This window comes from Panthera uncia (genome assembly GCF_023721935.1).
Source record: "Panthera uncia isolate 11264 chromosome E2 unlocalized genomic scaffold, Puncia_PCG_1.0 HiC_scaffold_19, whole genome shotgun sequence".
NCBI lineage: Eukaryota > Metazoa > Chordata > Mammalia > Carnivora > Felidae > Panthera > Panthera uncia.
The window spans coordinates 22,986,573-23,005,350 of NW_026057588.1; the positions used below are offsets into that span (position 1 = coordinate 22,986,573).

Here is an 18,778-nt window from a genome sequence, read left to right on the forward strand (position 1 = left end):
TTCTTATTTCTCTTGAACAAACAGTTCTGGCTGAGCTGGGCAGGTCTGCAGAGCTGAGATGCAGCTCCACTTCCTCACAGACCCTGCTGCACCCCGGCAATGCCATAGAGCCCACTTCATCCATTCTCATTACCCATACCTTGTGACATTTGGATTTGGGGGCCCAGCTGGAGGTCAGGAAGGCCCTCTGAACCCTGACAATATTCAGAAGGAAGGACCTTGACCCTGGGAGCTATGACCCCCAGGGGTTCGGACCCTCCCTCTTAGAGTTGCCCCTGCTCTGATTGTTCTTCACAACTCACTGCCAGGGTGTATGTGTGTTGGGGTGGGGGTGAGGGGGCGAGGGTCTGGCATGGACTAAGTCTCAGGAGGAGGCAGGCAGCCTCCTTTCTGGTCTTAGCTCTGGACCATGTTGCTGGACAACTTTGGACAAGGCCAGTGCCAGTTCCTTCTTCTGTCAAACAGAGACATTGATACCTTGCAGAAGTGCTGAGTTTCCACAAAGCGGGGAAAGGTCCCAAAGTGAGACCCAAATGGTCCAGCTGCTGTGGACAACAGGAAGGTGGTTCCTCAAAAATTTAGAAAAAAAAACCTACCAAATGACCCAGCAATCCCACTTCTTAAGTTCCAAACCCATGCTCATAGCAGCATTATTCACAACAGCCAAAGGTGGAAGCCACCCAGGTGTCCATCAATGGGTGAATGGATAAACAAAATGTGTAATATCCATACAGTGGAAAATTATTCAGCCTTAAAGAGGAAGGAAATCCTGTTGCATTCTACTACCTGGATAAACCTCAAGGACATTATGCTAAGTGAAATAAGCCAGGCACAAAAACTCTGATTGCACTCATATAATTCCACTTATATGAGGTACCCACAGTAGTCACGTTCAGAGACAAAAAGTACAATGGTGGTTGCCAGGATCTGGGGTGGGGGTAGTAAGAATTGTTTGACGGTTGTAGAGTTTCAGATTTTCAAGATGAAAATGTTCTGGAGATTTGTGTCACAACAACCCAAATATACTTAATACTACTGAACTGCACATTTAAAAATGGTTAACTTGGTAAATGTTATGTTACATGTTTTTTTACCATAATGAAAAAACAAAGTGAGGCTTTTCCATAGCAGTCGAAAGCCCAGCCCCTCCCTGAGCTGCAACAGGTCCTCTGAAAGCAGTGCCTATTCATAAATGCACTGATTCTGTGCAAGCCTGTCCACAGCCAGACTTAGGCAAAAGGCAGCAGAATCCCCCCCTGCACCGTGGCCCTCGGGAGTGAATACGGGTTGGTGATGACAAGGTAGGGTGGGAAGGTGGCATCCAAGCCTGGCTCAGGCCTCATCTCAACTGAAGGACACAGGAAACTGCAGGAAGCCAGTTGCTGGAACAGTATCCAGGTGGTCAGGTGGCCAGCTGATAAGGCCACGAGTCACTGTTGTCCCACTTGGTCTTCATACCCAGCAGGGCATGGGATGCCCAAAATGCACTGACATGCATTCCCATGTCACTGAGTATCCAATGTTTTTCCTCCTCCTACAAAGCACACCCAGGGCAGAGGGCAGGCATGACTAATCAATTACAGCACTGTGTCCCTCCAACTGCAGCTAGGGCCTCAGGATCCTCTAGACAGGCAGCCACTGCCAATCAACCTACCTTCCCCCTAATGCAGAATCTTTTTGAGGACCCTAACAAGTTCATGGCAAGTTCATCCCTATCCCTAGATTCCATATTTATAGCCCTGGCTAGGATCCAGGGATGCCTGCCAGGATTCCCTCCTTTTGGCCGGTTAAGGCTCTCATTTCCTTCCAGAACAAAGGCAGACAAACCATCTGGGCTTCCCTGCCAGTCACCACAGTACACAGACAGCAGCGCCCCTCCCTATGCCAGGCCCAGGGAAGGGATGGGGCTCTGTTACAGGTCAAGATGACCCAGGACAGGTGCAGGAGGGCACCAGACCCCCTTGAGAAAAGACAGGTAAGCACAAGTACCCTTAAGTGGGCCAACCTGGGGGCCAAGATGTACTGTTCCCCAGGGCTGGGGAACACAGGGCTGGGGAGAGCTTGGCAGTCATCAGGTTCTGGGTCTTCCTGCACTGTGTCTGCTGAGGGCTGAGGGCTGGTCCTGAGGCTACCTCCTGAGGACACAACACCACCTTCAGGACCCCAAGCATAATTCTGAAAGCTACCTAGATTGATTCAGCCTATACCAACCTCTTTCTGAAAGCCCATCCTTTCCTCCCCACCTTAGTATTTGGGTCTTAATTAAATGCTGACCTGAGGAAAGAGGCTGGTGCAGTAGTTAGGAGATTTCTGGAGTCCATAAACCTAGATTCAGATTTCAACTTTGTGAATCCCTAGCCATGTGGCCCTGGCTACTCTCAGCCTATTTCCTTATCAATAAAATGGGAAGGCAACCACGCTCATCTCCTGGGAATGTTGTGAGACTACAGAGATATGATACCTGTGAAAACCTTGGTCAATTCCAGCACCTAGGAGAGTTCAGTGAGCCCCAGCCTGTAGCTATTATAATTGCTCTAAGAGCTGGTGGTTCTCAGCCCTGCTCCACATTGGAATCACCCAAGGAGCTTGTAAGAAAGAGAAAGAGAGAAAGGGAGAGAGAGAGGGAGGGAGGGAGGGAGGGAGGGAGGGAGGGAGGAAGGAAGGGGGGGGAGGGAGGTGGGGGAGGGAGGGAGGGAAGAAAGAGGGAAGGAGGGAAGGAGGGAGGGAGGGAGGGAGGGAGGGAGGGAAGGAAGGAAGGAAGGAAGGAAGGAAGGAAGACCAAGAAAGCAAGAAAATACCTGAGCCTTACTCCAGACTGAATAAATCAGACTCTCTGGGCACTGGTATTTTAAGAATTCCTTTCAGGGGGCACCTGAGTGGCTTAGTGGGTTAAGCATCCGACTTTGGCTCAGGTCATGATCTCACGGTTCATTGAGTTCAAGCCCTGCATCAGGCTCTGGGCTGACAGCTCGGAGCCTGGGGCCCGCTTCGGATTCTGTGTCTCCCTCTGTCTGCCCCTCCACTGCTTGCACTCTATCTCTCGCATTGTCTCAAAAATAAATAAACATTAAAAAAAATTCTTTCAGGTAATTGTAATGGGCACCAGGTGAGAAACAGTGCTCTAAATTCCCAAAAGCATTGCCTGCACCTTCTCCTGTCTTCCCCTCATGAAGCTAGCCAGCACTGTGCCGACAGTGACACTCAGCCTCAGCAGCTAGTCTCTTGGCCATGCTCCAGCTGAGGGGCTGCTGTTAACTCCCTCCCTTGCCCACCATGGAGGAACACCCCCTACCTCGGAGGTGTTTCTACACCACTGTAAGCTGCCTTGGCCTGGACTGGCAGCCCTGGAGTCAGCCTCATGCCTGCCTCTGTGGGCCGAGAGTCAGGCCTGCTGAATGATGATCCTCGTGCTGTACTGGGTAAAGTCTCCTGGCTGGTTGGGGCCTCCTTGACCCTGTTGGGTGCTGCAGACAATTCCAGGTCAGTCCCAGGGTTCTCAATGAATGCTCCAGGAACTTTGGCTTCCACCTCTGTGGGCAGCGGCAGGTGGCCAGGGGGCACTTCTGCCTGCCCTAGTGAAGCCTCTTCCTGGGTGAGAAGATCAGATCCTATCCCTGAAGCATTGATGGGAGTCAGCGTCTCCACTGTCCCCTCTGGCAAGTTTTCCTTCTGGCTCTCTACAGGAAAATAGGCAGCATAAAAATGCATTCCTATATGGAGAACTCTGTGCTAAAGATATTGTAACAAATGTGCAAAGGCCGTTCTGTGCAGCATCTTTATAATAGGCAGACTAGAAATAACCCAAGTGACCACCAGTAGGAAGCTGGTTGGCTAAACCATGGCCCATCACACAGGAGTACTGCACAGCCATGAAAATAGAAAGATGCAAATATCTCCTTATGTGGCTATGAAGCGATCTCAGGATATACAGTGAAAAAAAAGCCAGGTGGAGAAAAGTATGTGCTTCTCTTTATCTAGGAAGGGAGGATATGTGAGTGTGTGTTCACAACCACTTAGAACATGGTAAAAATGTTCATGCTTAAACTTTCATGCCTAAAGAGGCAGAAAGAAGGATAAGACAAAAACTTTTTTAAATGCTTTCATATGCAAGGGAGGGAACACAATGCAGGGAACAAGGACAGAAGCTAGACTTCTCTTAATATACCTTGTTTTGTCTATTTGATTTTAGAACTATGTCAATATTACACAAAATTGTAAAAGAAAATGAAACTTTAATAGAAGCTATTCCAAGTGACTTTAAAACAGTAACACAGGGCACCTGGGTGGCTCAGTCAGATAAATGTCTGACTCTTGAGTCTTGATTTTGGCTCAGGGCAGAATCACATAGTCATAAGATTGAGCCCCATTTTGGGTTCTGCAATGACAGTGCAGAAATATAAATAAACATTTAAAAATGTTTTTAAATAAATAAATAAATAGGAATACATAGTGGGATATACATAAAGGACAAAAGAAAAAAGAAAAAAAAGGAGCAGCTTCAACAGTTTTTCAGTGATCACATTGTCGCCATTGGTATTTTTATTTTGAAACTATTATGTGTGTGATGTGAAATAAAGCAAATAGGGTCCCACTCACCTTCCTGAGACCCCCTGATCTTGGCCTGCACGGCTCTGGTGCTCAGCACATGCTTTGGTTTTGCTCCTTTCTCTTCCACTCGATCTTTGTTCTAAAAGAAACACCATAAAAACCACCACGATCATCATCACCATCATTGTTCAGGCCACAGAAGGTGGAACACCTACCATATGCTAAAGGTAGAAGTACTTAGGTTATTTCACGTGGTCTCACAGTAATACTAGAGTGTAGATATCACTATTGTCATCATAGGGACAAAGACACTTACCCAAGGTCATCAAGTTCTTTGTAATATGTCTCATATTGTCAGTAAGGAGCAGACCTGACAGGGACTTCTAAACAGACTGGACCTCAAAGCACGTAGACCAGTAATGGAAAATAAATTTAATCATAAAGTGTTAATAATTCAGATCAGTCAGTTATGGCTATTGCTTGGATTCTAAAGTCAAATTAACCCATGCTTGTTTAGGGGGTGGGGATGGGTAGAGGGGAAAGAAGGGTAGGGAGAATGCCACAATCAATGAATAGTGTCTGCCAGGAAGCTGGGTTGATGCATCCTATGGTCACCCCTTTACAGTACAGTAGTGTGGCAGGAAGCACAGCCTCTCAGACTCTTGAGCCAGACCTGCTGGGTTTAAACCCCATCTTCACCACTCGGCAGAGATCCTTAACTTCTCTGTATCTCACTTTCCTCATCTGTGAAATGAGGAGAATAATATTATCTGACTCACAGAGTTAGTGAGAGGATTGGGGAGTTAATGTGTGAAATGTCCGGACAAGTGTGTCCAGCACATGGTAAGTGCTCAGTAGCTCTGGTGATTTTATCCTGCCTGAGACAGGGAGTTATCTGTCTTCAATGAGCCAATTGATTGATCCATGGATGGATTGCGTAAGGACACTCAAAGTCTGACCTAGAGAAGCCCTCAGCAGCTCTCCCTTTAACTCTAAGTGCTCTGCATGAGGCCAGTGATCTTACTCCTGAAATGGTAGGAGTACTCAGTGTTTTTAAGTGCAAATATTTCTAGATGACCTGACCCCTTGCTGGGTGCCCCTGGTGTTTGTAGAGGTTTTTAGCCTTTGATTGGTGCAGCCCCTAAAACTCCTCCTGGCCCTTATCACAGCAGCAGTTCTGGTCACAGCACAGCCCTGAACCTGGGCTGAGACCCTGGGCCCCACTCACTGCTGAAGGCCCTTTCCCTTGACTTGGCCACAGACACCCCAACTGGGAGCCAAAAAGAGCTTGAGACACATTTTGTTTGGCATGCACAGCATTTTAATTTTTTTAATTTGTTATCAACACTTTAAATCTAGGAGACTTTTATATTAAAATTCTAAGTTCCATTTTGGGGCTTAGAATTGCTCTGTGTTTTGATTATGGTGGTGTTGATTTGGATGTACACACTTGTTGAACTATGTTGAACTATGTACATAGTTTGTGTGTATGTGCCATTTATTGTATGTAAATTATATATTAATAAAACTGATTATAAACAAGTCTAGGTTCCCAAATTCTCCTAAAAAAAAAAACTGAAGATCTGGCAACTTTAGAGACTCATGGCAAAAATCAGCTGGAGCAGTTCCCTCTAACTGGGGCACCACAGTCCTCACCTCTCCAGAAAGTCTCCCTGGCACTAAGGATGAGGGTTTGTTCCACTGTTTTTCCTACACTGTACCCGCTTTGTTCAATCCTACTACGTGCTCATCCCTTTGGGATCCCAGCACACCAAGCTTTGTCTTCTTGAAGGTAACAACACATGGGAACACCCAGCCCCACCCCTGGCGTGTGGTAGGCACCTAATAAATAAATGTCAGCTGCTGTTATTATGATTAGCACCAGCACATCAATGTGACCAGGGCCCCCTACTCAGCAGAGACCTCTACGTTGGCCTCCTGCAGACTCTGTCCTTCCACCCCCGTAGCTGGGGGAACAGGAAGCATTATCATGGGATGCCTCCTGTTTCACCCCGGCAGAGAGGCACTCAAACTCTCCTTTGGCAGACCTTGATGGGCTCAGAGTGTCCTCTCCCTCTCTCCACTCTTGGTGTAGGCAGTACACACGCACCTAAACATGCAAACACACACACACACACACACACACACACACACACACACAGCTGAGTCGTGTCTTCAGGACTCAACATTTTGGTTCCAGTTCATCCAGAGGAAGGAGAAGAGACCCCAAACACCATTCTAGAGGACTGGTGTCTTCTGAACAGTTTGCCTATGATTTGGGCCACCCCTGGCTGAGCCTGGCCCTGTCCTTCATGAAAGAGCACCTGACTTCTAGAAATACTCTAATTCATTTTTACAACCAAACTGAAGTACCACTGGGCACTTCAGAAAACCCAAGGAGGACCTTTGTGACGTCCTGGCACAATTTTCTTTTTTCTTTCTTTCTTTTTTTGGACATTTAAAAATGTTTTAATTCCAATATAGTTAACATACAGTTAACTACAGCGTTACATTAGTCTCAGGTGTACAATACAGTGATTCAACACTTCCATACAATACCCAGTACTCATGGCAAAGTGCGCTCCTTAATCCCCATCACCTATTTCTCCTGTCCCCCCTGCCACCTTCCCCTCTGGTAACCATCAGTTTGTTCTCTGTAATTAAGAGTCCACTTCTTGGTTTGTCTCTCTCTCTCTCTCTCTCTCTCTCTTTTTCTTCCTTTGCTCATTTGTTTCTTAAATTCCATAGTCCCGGCACAATTTTCAAATTTAGGAGCCAATGCTAGGATTTAATTCAATCCCATAAATCATTACTATGCCCCTACCCTCTTAAGGAAACATGAACAGGATCTCCAGAAAGTCTCTTTTCAACACCAACAATATGTTAAATAGCTAGGGGTCTGTCTCAGTTCATTACCCATTCTCTGACACCTCCTATGAGACCCGCTCTGGCCACAGTACACAGAGGGAAGTAGAGGCCTCTTGTCACGGATCAAATAGGAGCTGACAGTCTGATTGGGGTGCTAGACCCAAACCTATAGATGGTTACCGATAGCTGTATTAAACACAAAGACCAGAAAAGAGATCAATCACATGCCAGTTGACCAGAACAGACAAGAAGAAATGTTGCAAGAACTCAGAAAAGAAAATGTTCTATGATTTCCCCTATTCAGAAATGCCTGCAACACATATAATATAGAGCTAATTTCACTAATATATGAAGAGCTCTTACAAATCAATAAGTACAAAAAAATGAAATAAAAAAGTGGGAAAAGAACATGAGCAGTTCACAGAAAAATATAGCAAACAAATTAAAACTACAATGACATATGCTATTCTATCTATTTCTGGCTACATTTGAAATTTTCCATAATGAAAAGTTTTAAATTTTTTTATGAATTAAAGAAAAAGAATTAGCTTTGAGAGGCATATAACCAGTTGTCTTATTTAAATATTGATTCAAATAAACAAATTGTAAGGGGAAAAAAGCATAAGACAATTAAGAAAATTTGAACACTGACTTTGGTAATATTAAATTACTATGTACTTTTTGGTCATGATAATCGTATCATGATTACAAGTATTTTGTTTGTTTTTTTAAATATTTATTTATTTTGAGACAGAACACACATGAGCAGGGGAGAGAGAGAGAGGGAGAAAGAGAATCCCAAACAGGCTCTGCACTGACAAATTGACACAGGGCTCAATCCCACAATTGTGAGATCATGACCTGAACTGAAACCAAGAGTCAGACGCTCAAATGATTGAGCCACCCAAGCGCCCCTTGTGATTACCTTTTTTTTTTCCAATATATGAAATTTATTGTCAAATTGGTTTCCATACAACACCCAGTGCTCATCCCAAAAGGTGCCCTCCTCAATACCCATCACCCACCCTCCCCTCCCTCCCACCCCCCATCAACCCTCAGTTTGTTCTCAGTTTTTAACAGTCTCTTATGCTTTGGCTGTCTCCCACTCTAACCTCTTTTTTTTTTTTTTTCCTTCCCCTCCCCTATGGGTTTCTGTTAAGTTTCTCAGGATCCACATAAGAGTGAAACCATATGGTATCTGTCTTTCTCTGTATGGCTTATTTCACTTAGCATCACACTCTCCAGCTCCATCCACGTTGCTATAAAAGGCCATATTTCATTCTTTCTCATTGCCACGTAGTATTCCATTGTGTATATAAACCACTATTTCTTTATCCATTCATCAGTTGATGGACATTTAGGCTCTTTCCATAATTTGGCTATTGTTGAGAGTGCTGCTATAAACATTGGGGTACATGTGATTACATTTTTTAAAAGAGCCCTTATCTTCTAGATATAACTGCTAGTTTTTTTTGGATGAAATGATCCAATGTCTCAGATTTGCTTCAAAATAATCTAGAGAGAGGGAAGTAGGTGAGGATATATGCAACAACATCGGCCTCCCCTTGTGGGTTCACAGGGTGCATGATACTAATCTCTACTATAAGTGCTTGAAATTTTTCCTATAAAAAAGTTTGCATTTCGCAAAATTTTTCAGAATGTTAAAAAACACACACACAATAAGATCTCAGTTTTCAATCCCCACACAGGCAAAGAATAAACAAATTGGATGGTATGCTTTGTCAGCCAAAGGGGAGGCCACAACCATTCCCATATGCTATTGACAGGAGACCAAATTGGAAAAACTCCTTTGAAGGCCAGTTTTGCTTTATATACACAAATGGCATTGCTACATCTAGGAGTGTATCATAGACATAAGCTCACACTTCTATGGATATTTGCTGCATCGTTATGTATAATAGCTAAAAATAAGAAATAATGTAAAAAAACAATGACGCAGGGCTAGATAACAAATTAAGACACACACCCCCAACTGGAGAACTTTCCAACTTGCAGAAAGAGGAAGATTTCTATGTATAAATATGAAACAGAGCATGTGGGTGGCTCAGTCGGTTAAGCATCTGACTTGATTTTGGTTCAGGTCATCATCTCACGGTTTGTGGGTCCAAGCCCCATGTCAGATTCTGTGCTGACAGTGCAGAACCTCTTGGGATTCTCTCTCCCTCTCTCTCTGCCCCTTCCCTGCTCTCTCTCTTTCTATCTCAAAATAAGTAAATAAATTTTGAAAACAATTTTAAATATGAAACGATGCCTAAAATATATTAAGTTAAAAAAAAATCAAGGCCAGAATAATGTGAATGATTTGAGTTAAAATAGAACAAAGAGGTGTGTTATAAACAGACTCCATCTGGGAGGTTTTGCAGGAAATTGGCACCTATCACTGCTCGAGGAGGAGTCTTGGGGACTGGGGATGGGGGAATGGAGTAGAAGGGACACGATGATGTTTTTTACCACATGAATATTTTCATCATGTGCATTTACTAGAGTCATTTTCTTCTTTAAAGCTGAGGTTGGTTATCAGTGAAAAAGGGGGAGGTCACCTCTCCCTGCAGGCCAGACTCACAGGACAGCTGCAGGAAGCAAGGAGCTACTGGAGAGGGGCATCCTCTGGAAGAAGGTGAGGGGCAGGGAGAGGAAGGGGCCAGCAGGGTGAGCTCTGGCCTGGCTGCAGATGAGGAAGGAAGGCAAACCCTGCAGCCTTTCCCCTGAAAGCCTCACTGCTGACACAGAGTCCAGCACGGCCTCCTGCGGACCTCAGCTTATCTCTTGCCAGAGGCTGGTGGATAACAGCAGGGATCTGAGATGGTGGCTCCAGGCCGTCTGAGTGTTGCTAAGTGGCTGACTCTTAGCTGTTCCCAAACAGAATGTTGCTTCTATACACCTCACACATACACAAACACCCCCACCCCAGCCAAACTTCCATTAGCCAGCAGGTTTGATTATGCAATCTTTGGGAACAGTCCTCCCAAAAATGCCATACTCCACCCCCAGGCTCCGGCTTCTTCATAGCCTGTGTCCCCTAGGGGTCATTGTCAACACTCATCTTCGAACAAGCAGCTGCACACTCTGCCCACTCTGGGACACAGCACAAGGTTGGGGACAGGAAGGTGAGGGTTCTAAAAGGGGGTTCTAATAGGTAAGCTGGCTCCCACCTGTTTCCTACTCCAGGTGTGAAGGACAAAAGGGAGCAAAAAGAAGTTACTAGAATGTCCAATAAGCTTCACTGTCTTCCTCTCCCTAATGGCCCATTTCCCCCCACTAGGTGCTCTGACACTGGCCAAGGCCCCACAGACCTCACCGAGGCACTGCCTCTTCCTTTCCCTGGGAAGAGCAGCCAGTCAGTGACCTGTGTGAAAATCCACCTATGAGCTCTCAGGTTCACCCTCTTCTTTCTCCATCCACAGGTCATGCAGGTGACACAGGAAGAGAACAACAGCTCCTGCTTCTCCTAAGACTAGCTGCCTGGCCAGTGTCCCCACCAGAGTCACTGGGGTCTCCCTTTCAGCCAGAAGGGTTACTGGGATAGGGAAGCAAGAACCAACCTCTGAAGAGCCATCAGCCAGGCTTCCTTTCCTCCAAGGGACACTCCCTTGCATGATGAAATCCATCACCTTCGAGTTCTGGAACACAGCCCCCACCAAAGCTATGGTCTTGTCCACGGCCACGACCATCCTGAATAGGGCTTCAAGCCTGGCACCATGCTGGGCAGCATCCTGCCGCACAGCCCTCACCAGCTCCAGGACCTCTGGCCACCCAGCCTGTGCGTCAGCTGGAGGAGTATGGTCAGCCCCACCTGGGCCCAGGATGTGAGAGGCCTCCAGGCGGTGTAGGCCCTGCTCCAGGTGGCCCATGCCTTGGTACACATACTGCAATTTCTCCGTGACATCTTCCTGGAAATGCAAGAGTTTGTCAACCTTCTCATTTAGCACATTAAGCTTTTTGTCCATGGTTGTTAAGCAGGCCTTGCCTGACACCAGCAGCCCCCAGGTCTCCACACCCTCCTTGGAGGCTTCAGACATCCTGAAGCAAGCTTGACAAGGATGAGGAATCAGAAAATCCACAGACTCCTAGTTTTCACTTGGGCAGTGATATCTGGAAGTTTCATTGTTCTTGGTAGCTAACAGCCTCGCCCCACAGCGCCTGGGTTGTTTAGGGAGTCCAGAGGACCAGACTCTCTCTGAGCCTTGCTTATCTCCCACTCTGCTGTGGCTATGAGTGATAGGCTGGGTTTGGCAAGGCCCTTCTCCTTGGGGCCCCTTTGACATCATGGCAGCATTTAACATTCCTCTCTGAGAGGGTGCTGATAGGCAAATATTTTAAGAATCTATCCAAGGCAGGCAGGAGTTTGGATAGTTGACTAAAGGTTAGAAGAAAGGGGGTCCTTTAGGTAATGAACCAGAAAGCTGGACTTTACAAGGGGTCCAGGGATCCCAGGGTAGACCTTTAGAGGCCCAAAGCACTGAGGAGCAAATGGTATCATACTTGCCACAAACACATTGAATTCATGATGGAAAGCAAAACCAAAAATAAATGTGAGGTCATTCTGATTTTTGCCATGATAAAAATTTTGATGCTTCCACAAATTAAAACCAATTTTTGGTGCTCCTACTTTGAAGGTGCCCCAAATATGTGTTTAAGCTGCCTTTTGGGTGAATTGGCAGATCCTTCCCCACAATGGGCCCTCAGTCACTAGCCACTTGTACCTAAAAATAGAAGTAAGGGAAAATGGCCTAGGCTACTTGCCAAGTGCCATTCTTCAGGTCAAGTTCCTCACAGAGCCCTTTGGAAAACACCCACCAGTGGTGCCCCACCCCCCACCCCTGCTCCTCCAGCATTGACCATGTAGGCATCAGGCACCCAATCTCTATACACTAGAACTAACATAGTAGCAGCCTAGAGAGCAAGTGGGCCTGTGTTTCCTGTAGTTTCCAAACATTTTAGCCTCAAAACCCTTGGTTTGAATACAGAAGCATCAATAAATAAAGCAAAGGAGATGCTCAGGCTGACACTGAGGTGGGGTGTTAGGAGCCACCAGAGAGTCCCTAAGCTGCCAGGGAACGATTGACTGACACCATTTTATTCCAGGCCCTCCTAGGGAGAAAGCAAAGGGTGAGAGAATTTGTCCAAGGTTGCCCCAACACGGGGTATCCTCAGGCTAGCTAAGCTGTAGCCAATGCTGGCCCCAGGGAGGGCCTTTGTAGTGTCCTGCTACACTTCCTCCTCTGGAATAAAAGCAATCATGAGGATAAACTTTGACCTGGAAACCTGACATCTAAAAGCACCCTTAGATCATTTTGCTATTTTAAGCTACGGGTGAGCTTGCTACACAAGTACAGCTTGACCACAAACCCCCTCACTACCTGACCCTCCATCGGGATAGCTGCCCTAAGCAGCCAGTATAGAAATTCAGACCCATTTCTGGAGAGCACAGGCCTGGGTGTCATTGGTAGAAATATCAGGAACATGCTCATAAAAATGCTAGTCTGTTACAGCACTGTGATTTAAACCAAACATACAAACTCTTCTTGGGAAAAGATGTTTGGGGAATGTTGTGCTCCAGCTCCTCTTGGGGATTCAAGATGTGCCTCAGCAGGATCTCATCTGCTACAGAAAGAAACCAGCACCTGACCAGGGAATCACCCCTTCCTCTACACTTACCACCTCATACTTCTCTGTGGAGCTAGGGGTCCCTGGATCACACTTAGGGAAGCGGCTACCCAGAGAAATCTCTGCATCTAACACCAGCCCAACACCTGTCCAACAGCAGGTATGGATAATCTTTGTGGGATGCAGTCCCCACCAGTCTAAAGAGACAAACCCAGCTTCTAGGAGGGGTTGACCGAGCCAAATTTACAAAAGCTGGAGGAGCATACTTTTCAGGCATTCCTCATCCAAAGAAAATCTTGTAAGTAAGTACTATGAAGCATTGTGATTTATAAGGCTAGAAGGTTTATTAACTCCAGGAGGGAGTTTCCACCAATGTGCACCACAGGCCACTGCTGCGGGGATCTTTGGAGCAGCCTACATTCTTGGCTTAATAAAACCTGGAAACATTGCTAAGCGAAATTAGTCAGAGAAAGACAAATATCATATGACTTCACTCATATGAGGAATTTAAGATACAAAACAGATGAACATAAGGGAAGGGAAGCAAAAATAACATGAAAACTGGGAGGAGGACAAAACATAAGAGACTCTTAAATATAAAGAACAAACAGAGGGTTGCTGGAAGGGTTGCAGGAGGGGGGATGGTCTAAAAGGGTAAGGGGCATTAAGGAATCTACTCTTGAAATCATTGCTGCACTATATGCTAACTAATTTGGATATAAATTTGAAAATTAAAAATTAAAAAAAAAACCTGGAAACCTATCTTGAAAGTCCATTTGAACCCAAAGGAAAACAAAATGTCCCAGACATATGTCTATATCAAAAGCTAACTATTTAAATTACAAAAGGATTTACCCCTAGGTCTCCCTTAAGCAGCAAGTAATTGCAAGGCAGCTGGTTCACTAGAAATGTGGCTGCTGCATCCTCTACTGTTTCAGAACCAGCTCGTTGTTCCCTGGGGTCAGAACAGTCCTTGGACTTGCCTTAATCCTCAGGTGCACCAACATGCCTGGCAGGTTGTGGGTATTCAACACAAACGTATGGAAGAAATGAATTAAGGGGGCTCCAGCTGTGCAGGAGGCTGGGCTGAGCATCAGGAGACTTATGGAAGGAGCAGCAGCTGGGGTTTTCCACAACAAACAAGTGCAGGGTAAGATGCCTTGACAATTCCCAGCAGTAAGCTCTGGGGCCTCATGGGAAAAAACTTGGAATATGCCGACAGGTGAATTCCTTGAGGGTTCTTTGATGAAAAAGAGCAGCCAGGAGGACAAGTTTGAATACCTGTCATTTCTCTGCCTTGAGGAGAAATGAGATCTGTGAGGGCTGACGCACAGCTTCTCTCCAACTCTCCCTGATGTACAGGGCACAGCAAGAGCCATGGGCAATTCTTTATGGGTAATGGCACCTGCCCAGAGGAGAAGGGGGCCATTCCATCCCTCAAGTCAAATCAACACAGACCAGAGAAGAGACAGCCATGCTGATTGGGTACAGAGTAGTAAATCCAGTGACACTTCATCTTTCCTGGGTAAGGACAGGACAACTGATCCACTCCCAGAAAAACATAGACTGACCTCTGTTTGTCATAGGCTGGGGTCAACGTGCACTGAACCCAAGACTCTTCCCTGGCCTTTCTGGTGACAGCCAGCTTTCCCTGTACAACCCCTGTGGACCCTGAGACTCCAAGTAGAATAAGAAGGGAGGAGAAATGCAAGGCTAAGGAGTCCATTCCAAAGTAGTGGCTCTCCTCCTTCCCCACTTCAGCATAGAACAGGCATGGCCAGGAGAACCCCCACCCTCCATGGAGATCAGAGGTCTGTTTCTGGAGAAACTCAATAGTCCATAATACAATAGCTCTATGTACTGGCACTGGAGGTTCCTGGGAGCTTCTCATCTGGTCATCCTCAACAAAGCCAGCCAGTCCACAAGCCTCAACCACTCAGCCAGTTTTTTGTGCCTTACTCTGAAATATGCACAGATAAAAAAAAATATCACCAGGTATTCAAAGAAAGCCCCCAAGGTGAAAAGGGGAGCACCCCAAAACAGAAATGTAATCATTGAGGAAACAGAGAAAACAAGAAATAGAAGAAAGTTTCAAAAAGGCTCTCATTAGTTGCCACAGAAAAGTATGAAACGCAATTCCATCCATTAAAAAAGAAGACGGTGTTATGGGGAAAAAACAGGCATAGAATAGAAGAGCAGTCTTGGAAATTAAAAATACAAATGTTAAAATTTTATTTTTTTTAAGTTGATTTATTTATTTTGAGAGGCTGGGGAGGGATAGAAAGAGACAGAGAATTCCAAGGAGGCTCCACACTGTCAGGGTGGAGCCCAACTGGGGGCTCAAACCCACGAATCATCAGATCATGACCTGAGCCAAAATCAAGAGTCAGATGCTTAACTAAATGAGCCATCCAGGCACCCCATGAATGTTAGCATTTTAAAATCCAGTATGGAGATGAAAAAAATGAAGTTAAGATAATATCCCAGAAAGGAGAATTAAAAGATGAAGAGCCCTATGTAGAGAGAGAAAAGATAAAAGTAGATAATGGATCCAGCCCCATATCTAGTTAACTGGAATTTCAGGAGAAATGAAAGAGGGTAGGAATTTATCAAAGAAATACTACAGTCATCATGCAATTTTTGAACACAGAGATAAAGAGATTATAAAATCTCCCCAAAATGTGAAAGAAAAAAATCATGTGCCAAAGAACCAGAATCAGGATGACATCAGACTTCTCATTCTAAAACAACTGGACACTGGAACAGACTGAATGTAGTATATTCTAGATTAGAAATTTGAAGACACTGCACATTGTCAAAGGACAGAAGGAAGCATTTTTAAGACTTGCAGAGATGTGGGGCACCTAGGTGGCTCAGTCAGTTAAGCCTCTGACTGTTGATTTCAGTCATGATCTCACCTTTGTGAGACTGAGCCCCCTCTTTGGCTCCACACTGAGCGCAGAGCCTGCTTGGGATTCATTCTCTCTCCCTCTGCCCCTCCCCTGCCCATGCATGCTCTCTCTCTCTCTCTCTCTCTCTCTCTCAAGATAAATAAATAAACATTAAAAGGGAAAAAAAAGACTTTCAGAGACGTAAACAATTTAAGTACCTTTTGAAAGAAGGACATTAAAGTACATGATTGATTTTTTTAGTGAATACTATTTGCATAATATTGTTCACGCTATTATGCTGTAATGAGGTCAACACTTTACAAAGTTAAAACAGTGATGTTGTAAGGATGGGGGAGGGGAAGTGGGAAAGTGACAAAGCTGAATCATTTCTCTTAATAGGAAACGCACAATGTACAAAATTGACAAGGAGGAAAGTGGAGGCAAATACTAGGAGAAACCACTGAAAGACTCCCCTGTGTTTGCTGCTGGGAAGCAGGAAGGGAAGTAGGTTTTGCAGAGCTCAGGGTACAACATGTACAACGTGTCCTATACTTTGCAGATGTGTATGGTCATAACAAGCGTTGCAGCACACCGCAGTGAGGGCTCTAGCGAGGGTCTTGTAACGAAATCAAATATGACAGCTTTCTGAGAGATGGAGGCCACGTAGCTTGAGAAAAGGTATGCTTTTCTACTTCACAGAAAAGTGCCCCCTGGCCAGCTGCATAGCTGAAACTTAACCTCTCTGAATGCAGCTTTCCTCACCTGTAAAGGGGTGCAGGACAGTGCAGTAAGCACAGGGCTGTTTGAGTATTCATGTAAATGAAACATTTTGCACCATACCTGGCATGTGGTAAGTCCATGAAAACTTTGGAGATTACAACTCACACCCCCCACCTAGCCCTGCTCCAGATGGTCAGCCAACAGGACAGCAGTGTGTCCAGCCACCTCATTGTGGGGTGGTAGGAGGGAAAGGAGGTATCTCCCCCGTCCTAAATCAGCTCCCACAGGTACCAGCCCACCCAGGCCATCTCCCTTGTATGCACAATTAGCTGATGTGCACTCAAAAAGTGCAAACCTGTCCTCCATTAAGCAGAGCTTATTCAGGAAAGGAAATCAGATATGAAACAGAACCCCAGAAAGTCTCACAGGTTCAACTCGGACAATTTAGGGGTTAGCGGCCACCAGGCCTTGTCTGCCCGCTACACCCTTAGTTGAGGAGGCCCAAGCTGACCATCCCTGGGCCGTATCCATCAACCAGAGCTTCCTGCTGACCGTGCTTCTTGGTCCAAGAGGACCTACGCCTGGGGGATAATTGTCACCAAGGCTTCCTTAGTCGCATGACCCTAACAATTGTCCCTCAGACTCCTACTTCAAAGGAGACCGGCCTGGAGCGCCCTTACCGCAAATATCTGGATGTAATCTGACGCCCGCTGCTGGCCTCTGGCGCTGGAGCCGTGAAGTGCCTGAGTGGGCACAGAGTCCCCTTCCTGCGGCTGCGCCCGTTGTGCCAACTCAGTGTTTACTCTGCCTGGAGATGCCCAACCGCCCCGGGAGTGCTGGGAATGAGGTGGGCTGGCCAGCCAGGATGATTTCTCTAGAACTCAGGCAGCAGTGATAAGCCTGGCATTTCCGCTTATCTCTGACCCTGCCCCAGGCCCCAAAGGCATCCAGAGTCTTCGCTCTGTTATCTGGTTTGCTGGGTGGTATCTGCTTCCTGGGGGGCCTACTTCCTGCATCACTTAATGAAGTGTCCAGCTGTGAAACAAACACCGTGTGGTCTGAGGAGGGAGGAAAGAAGGGAGGGAGCCTAGGGCAGAACTGACCTGATTTCAAAACCCAGGATCCTGGTGCAAGGGGCCCAGGAGAGGAGCTGGGAATCACTCCCTGATTCAGGCAGCTCTCCAGGACAGAAGAAAGGTCCAATTAGCCAGAGTAGGGGACCCTTCTTTTCTTCGCAGGGGCTGCTTACACCCTGGCTGGAAGCCTGGTTAGTTATCTCCAGGCTGGGAGGGTCTAGCTGTTCCCTCTTTGAGTAAAACTATTCAGGAAGCAACAAAGACATACAGAGCCCCAGAGACTGGAGCTGCAGTGAGGGAGAAGGCATGACCTACTCCTGCTGCATGAGGTCAGTGTTCTCATTTTGTAGATGGAGAATCTGAAGCCACGAGAGGGGAAGGGACTTTCTGAAGGTCATATAGTAAGTTAATGGCAAAAACAGGACCAGATAGCAAAACTGTTGCCCTCAGAGTAGCCATGGAACTCTGGCCCCACGACGTGGGTGTAAGAGGGATATATACGTTCATGTGCGTGCACGTGTGTGTGTGTGTGTGTGTGTGTGTGTGTAGACAAGATTAGGCTCTGCCCCACAGGCTTGGCTCTGACAGTTGTCTGGGTAGATGAGGAGGGGGCAAAGGGTCTGGGACCCCCAGATACAATATTGGTTGCTTATTTTTTCATAGAAAAATGTCTACAATGGTCTCAGAAAGATAGTAAAGCTACCCAGAAAGATAGTAAAACAACAGCCACAGTCCTGCCAAGATGAATCTAGGAACTAGGCTTGGGAATAAAACCAAAGTCAAGCTGGACTCTCTGAAGAAGCAGAGAGGGAAATGACAGCTACATGGAAACCTGGCCTGAGCTTGGGAAGTCCCCGGCCAGCTCTCAGGTGGCTAGTGGATTTGCCCCCAGGATGTCACTCTCCTCCATGGTCAGCATTCCAACCCCTGCGGGAAGCTTTTGTATTTAGTCAATTCCTTTTCCCCATGCCTAGTGAAAATTGTTCCCGGACTAATCAGATGAAACCAGTCTGAAAATACTAGAGAAGAACAAAAAAGCACTCACAG

At 46.1% G+C, this 18,778-nt stretch overlaps 1 protein-coding gene across 3 annotated transcripts in view; it reads right to left on the reverse strand.

Annotated features, from left to right (window-relative positions):
- Positions 1–17,503, reverse strand: part of MYLK3 (myosin light chain kinase 3) — a 40,073-nt gene extending 22,570 nt beyond the window's left edge. Inside the window, exons 1-3 of one of the 3 annotated variants that reach the window (XM_049621621.1) lie at positions 10,980–11,923; positions 4,597–4,687; positions 3,293–3,677 (exon numbers count right to left, since the gene is read on the reverse strand). In XM_049621621.1, coding sequence (XP_049477578.1) covers positions 3,293–3,677; positions 4,597–4,687; positions 10,980–11,456 — 953 coding nt within the window. In that variant the 5' untranslated portion in view covers positions 11,457–11,923. Of the gene's footprint in view, positions 1–3,292; positions 3,678–4,596; positions 4,688–10,979; positions 11,925–17,335 lie in introns of those variants that run through there. The other 2 variants (XM_049621623.1, XM_049621622.1) reach the window with 2 other exon arrangements.
- Positions 17,504–18,778: the final 1,275 nt, after the last annotated feature.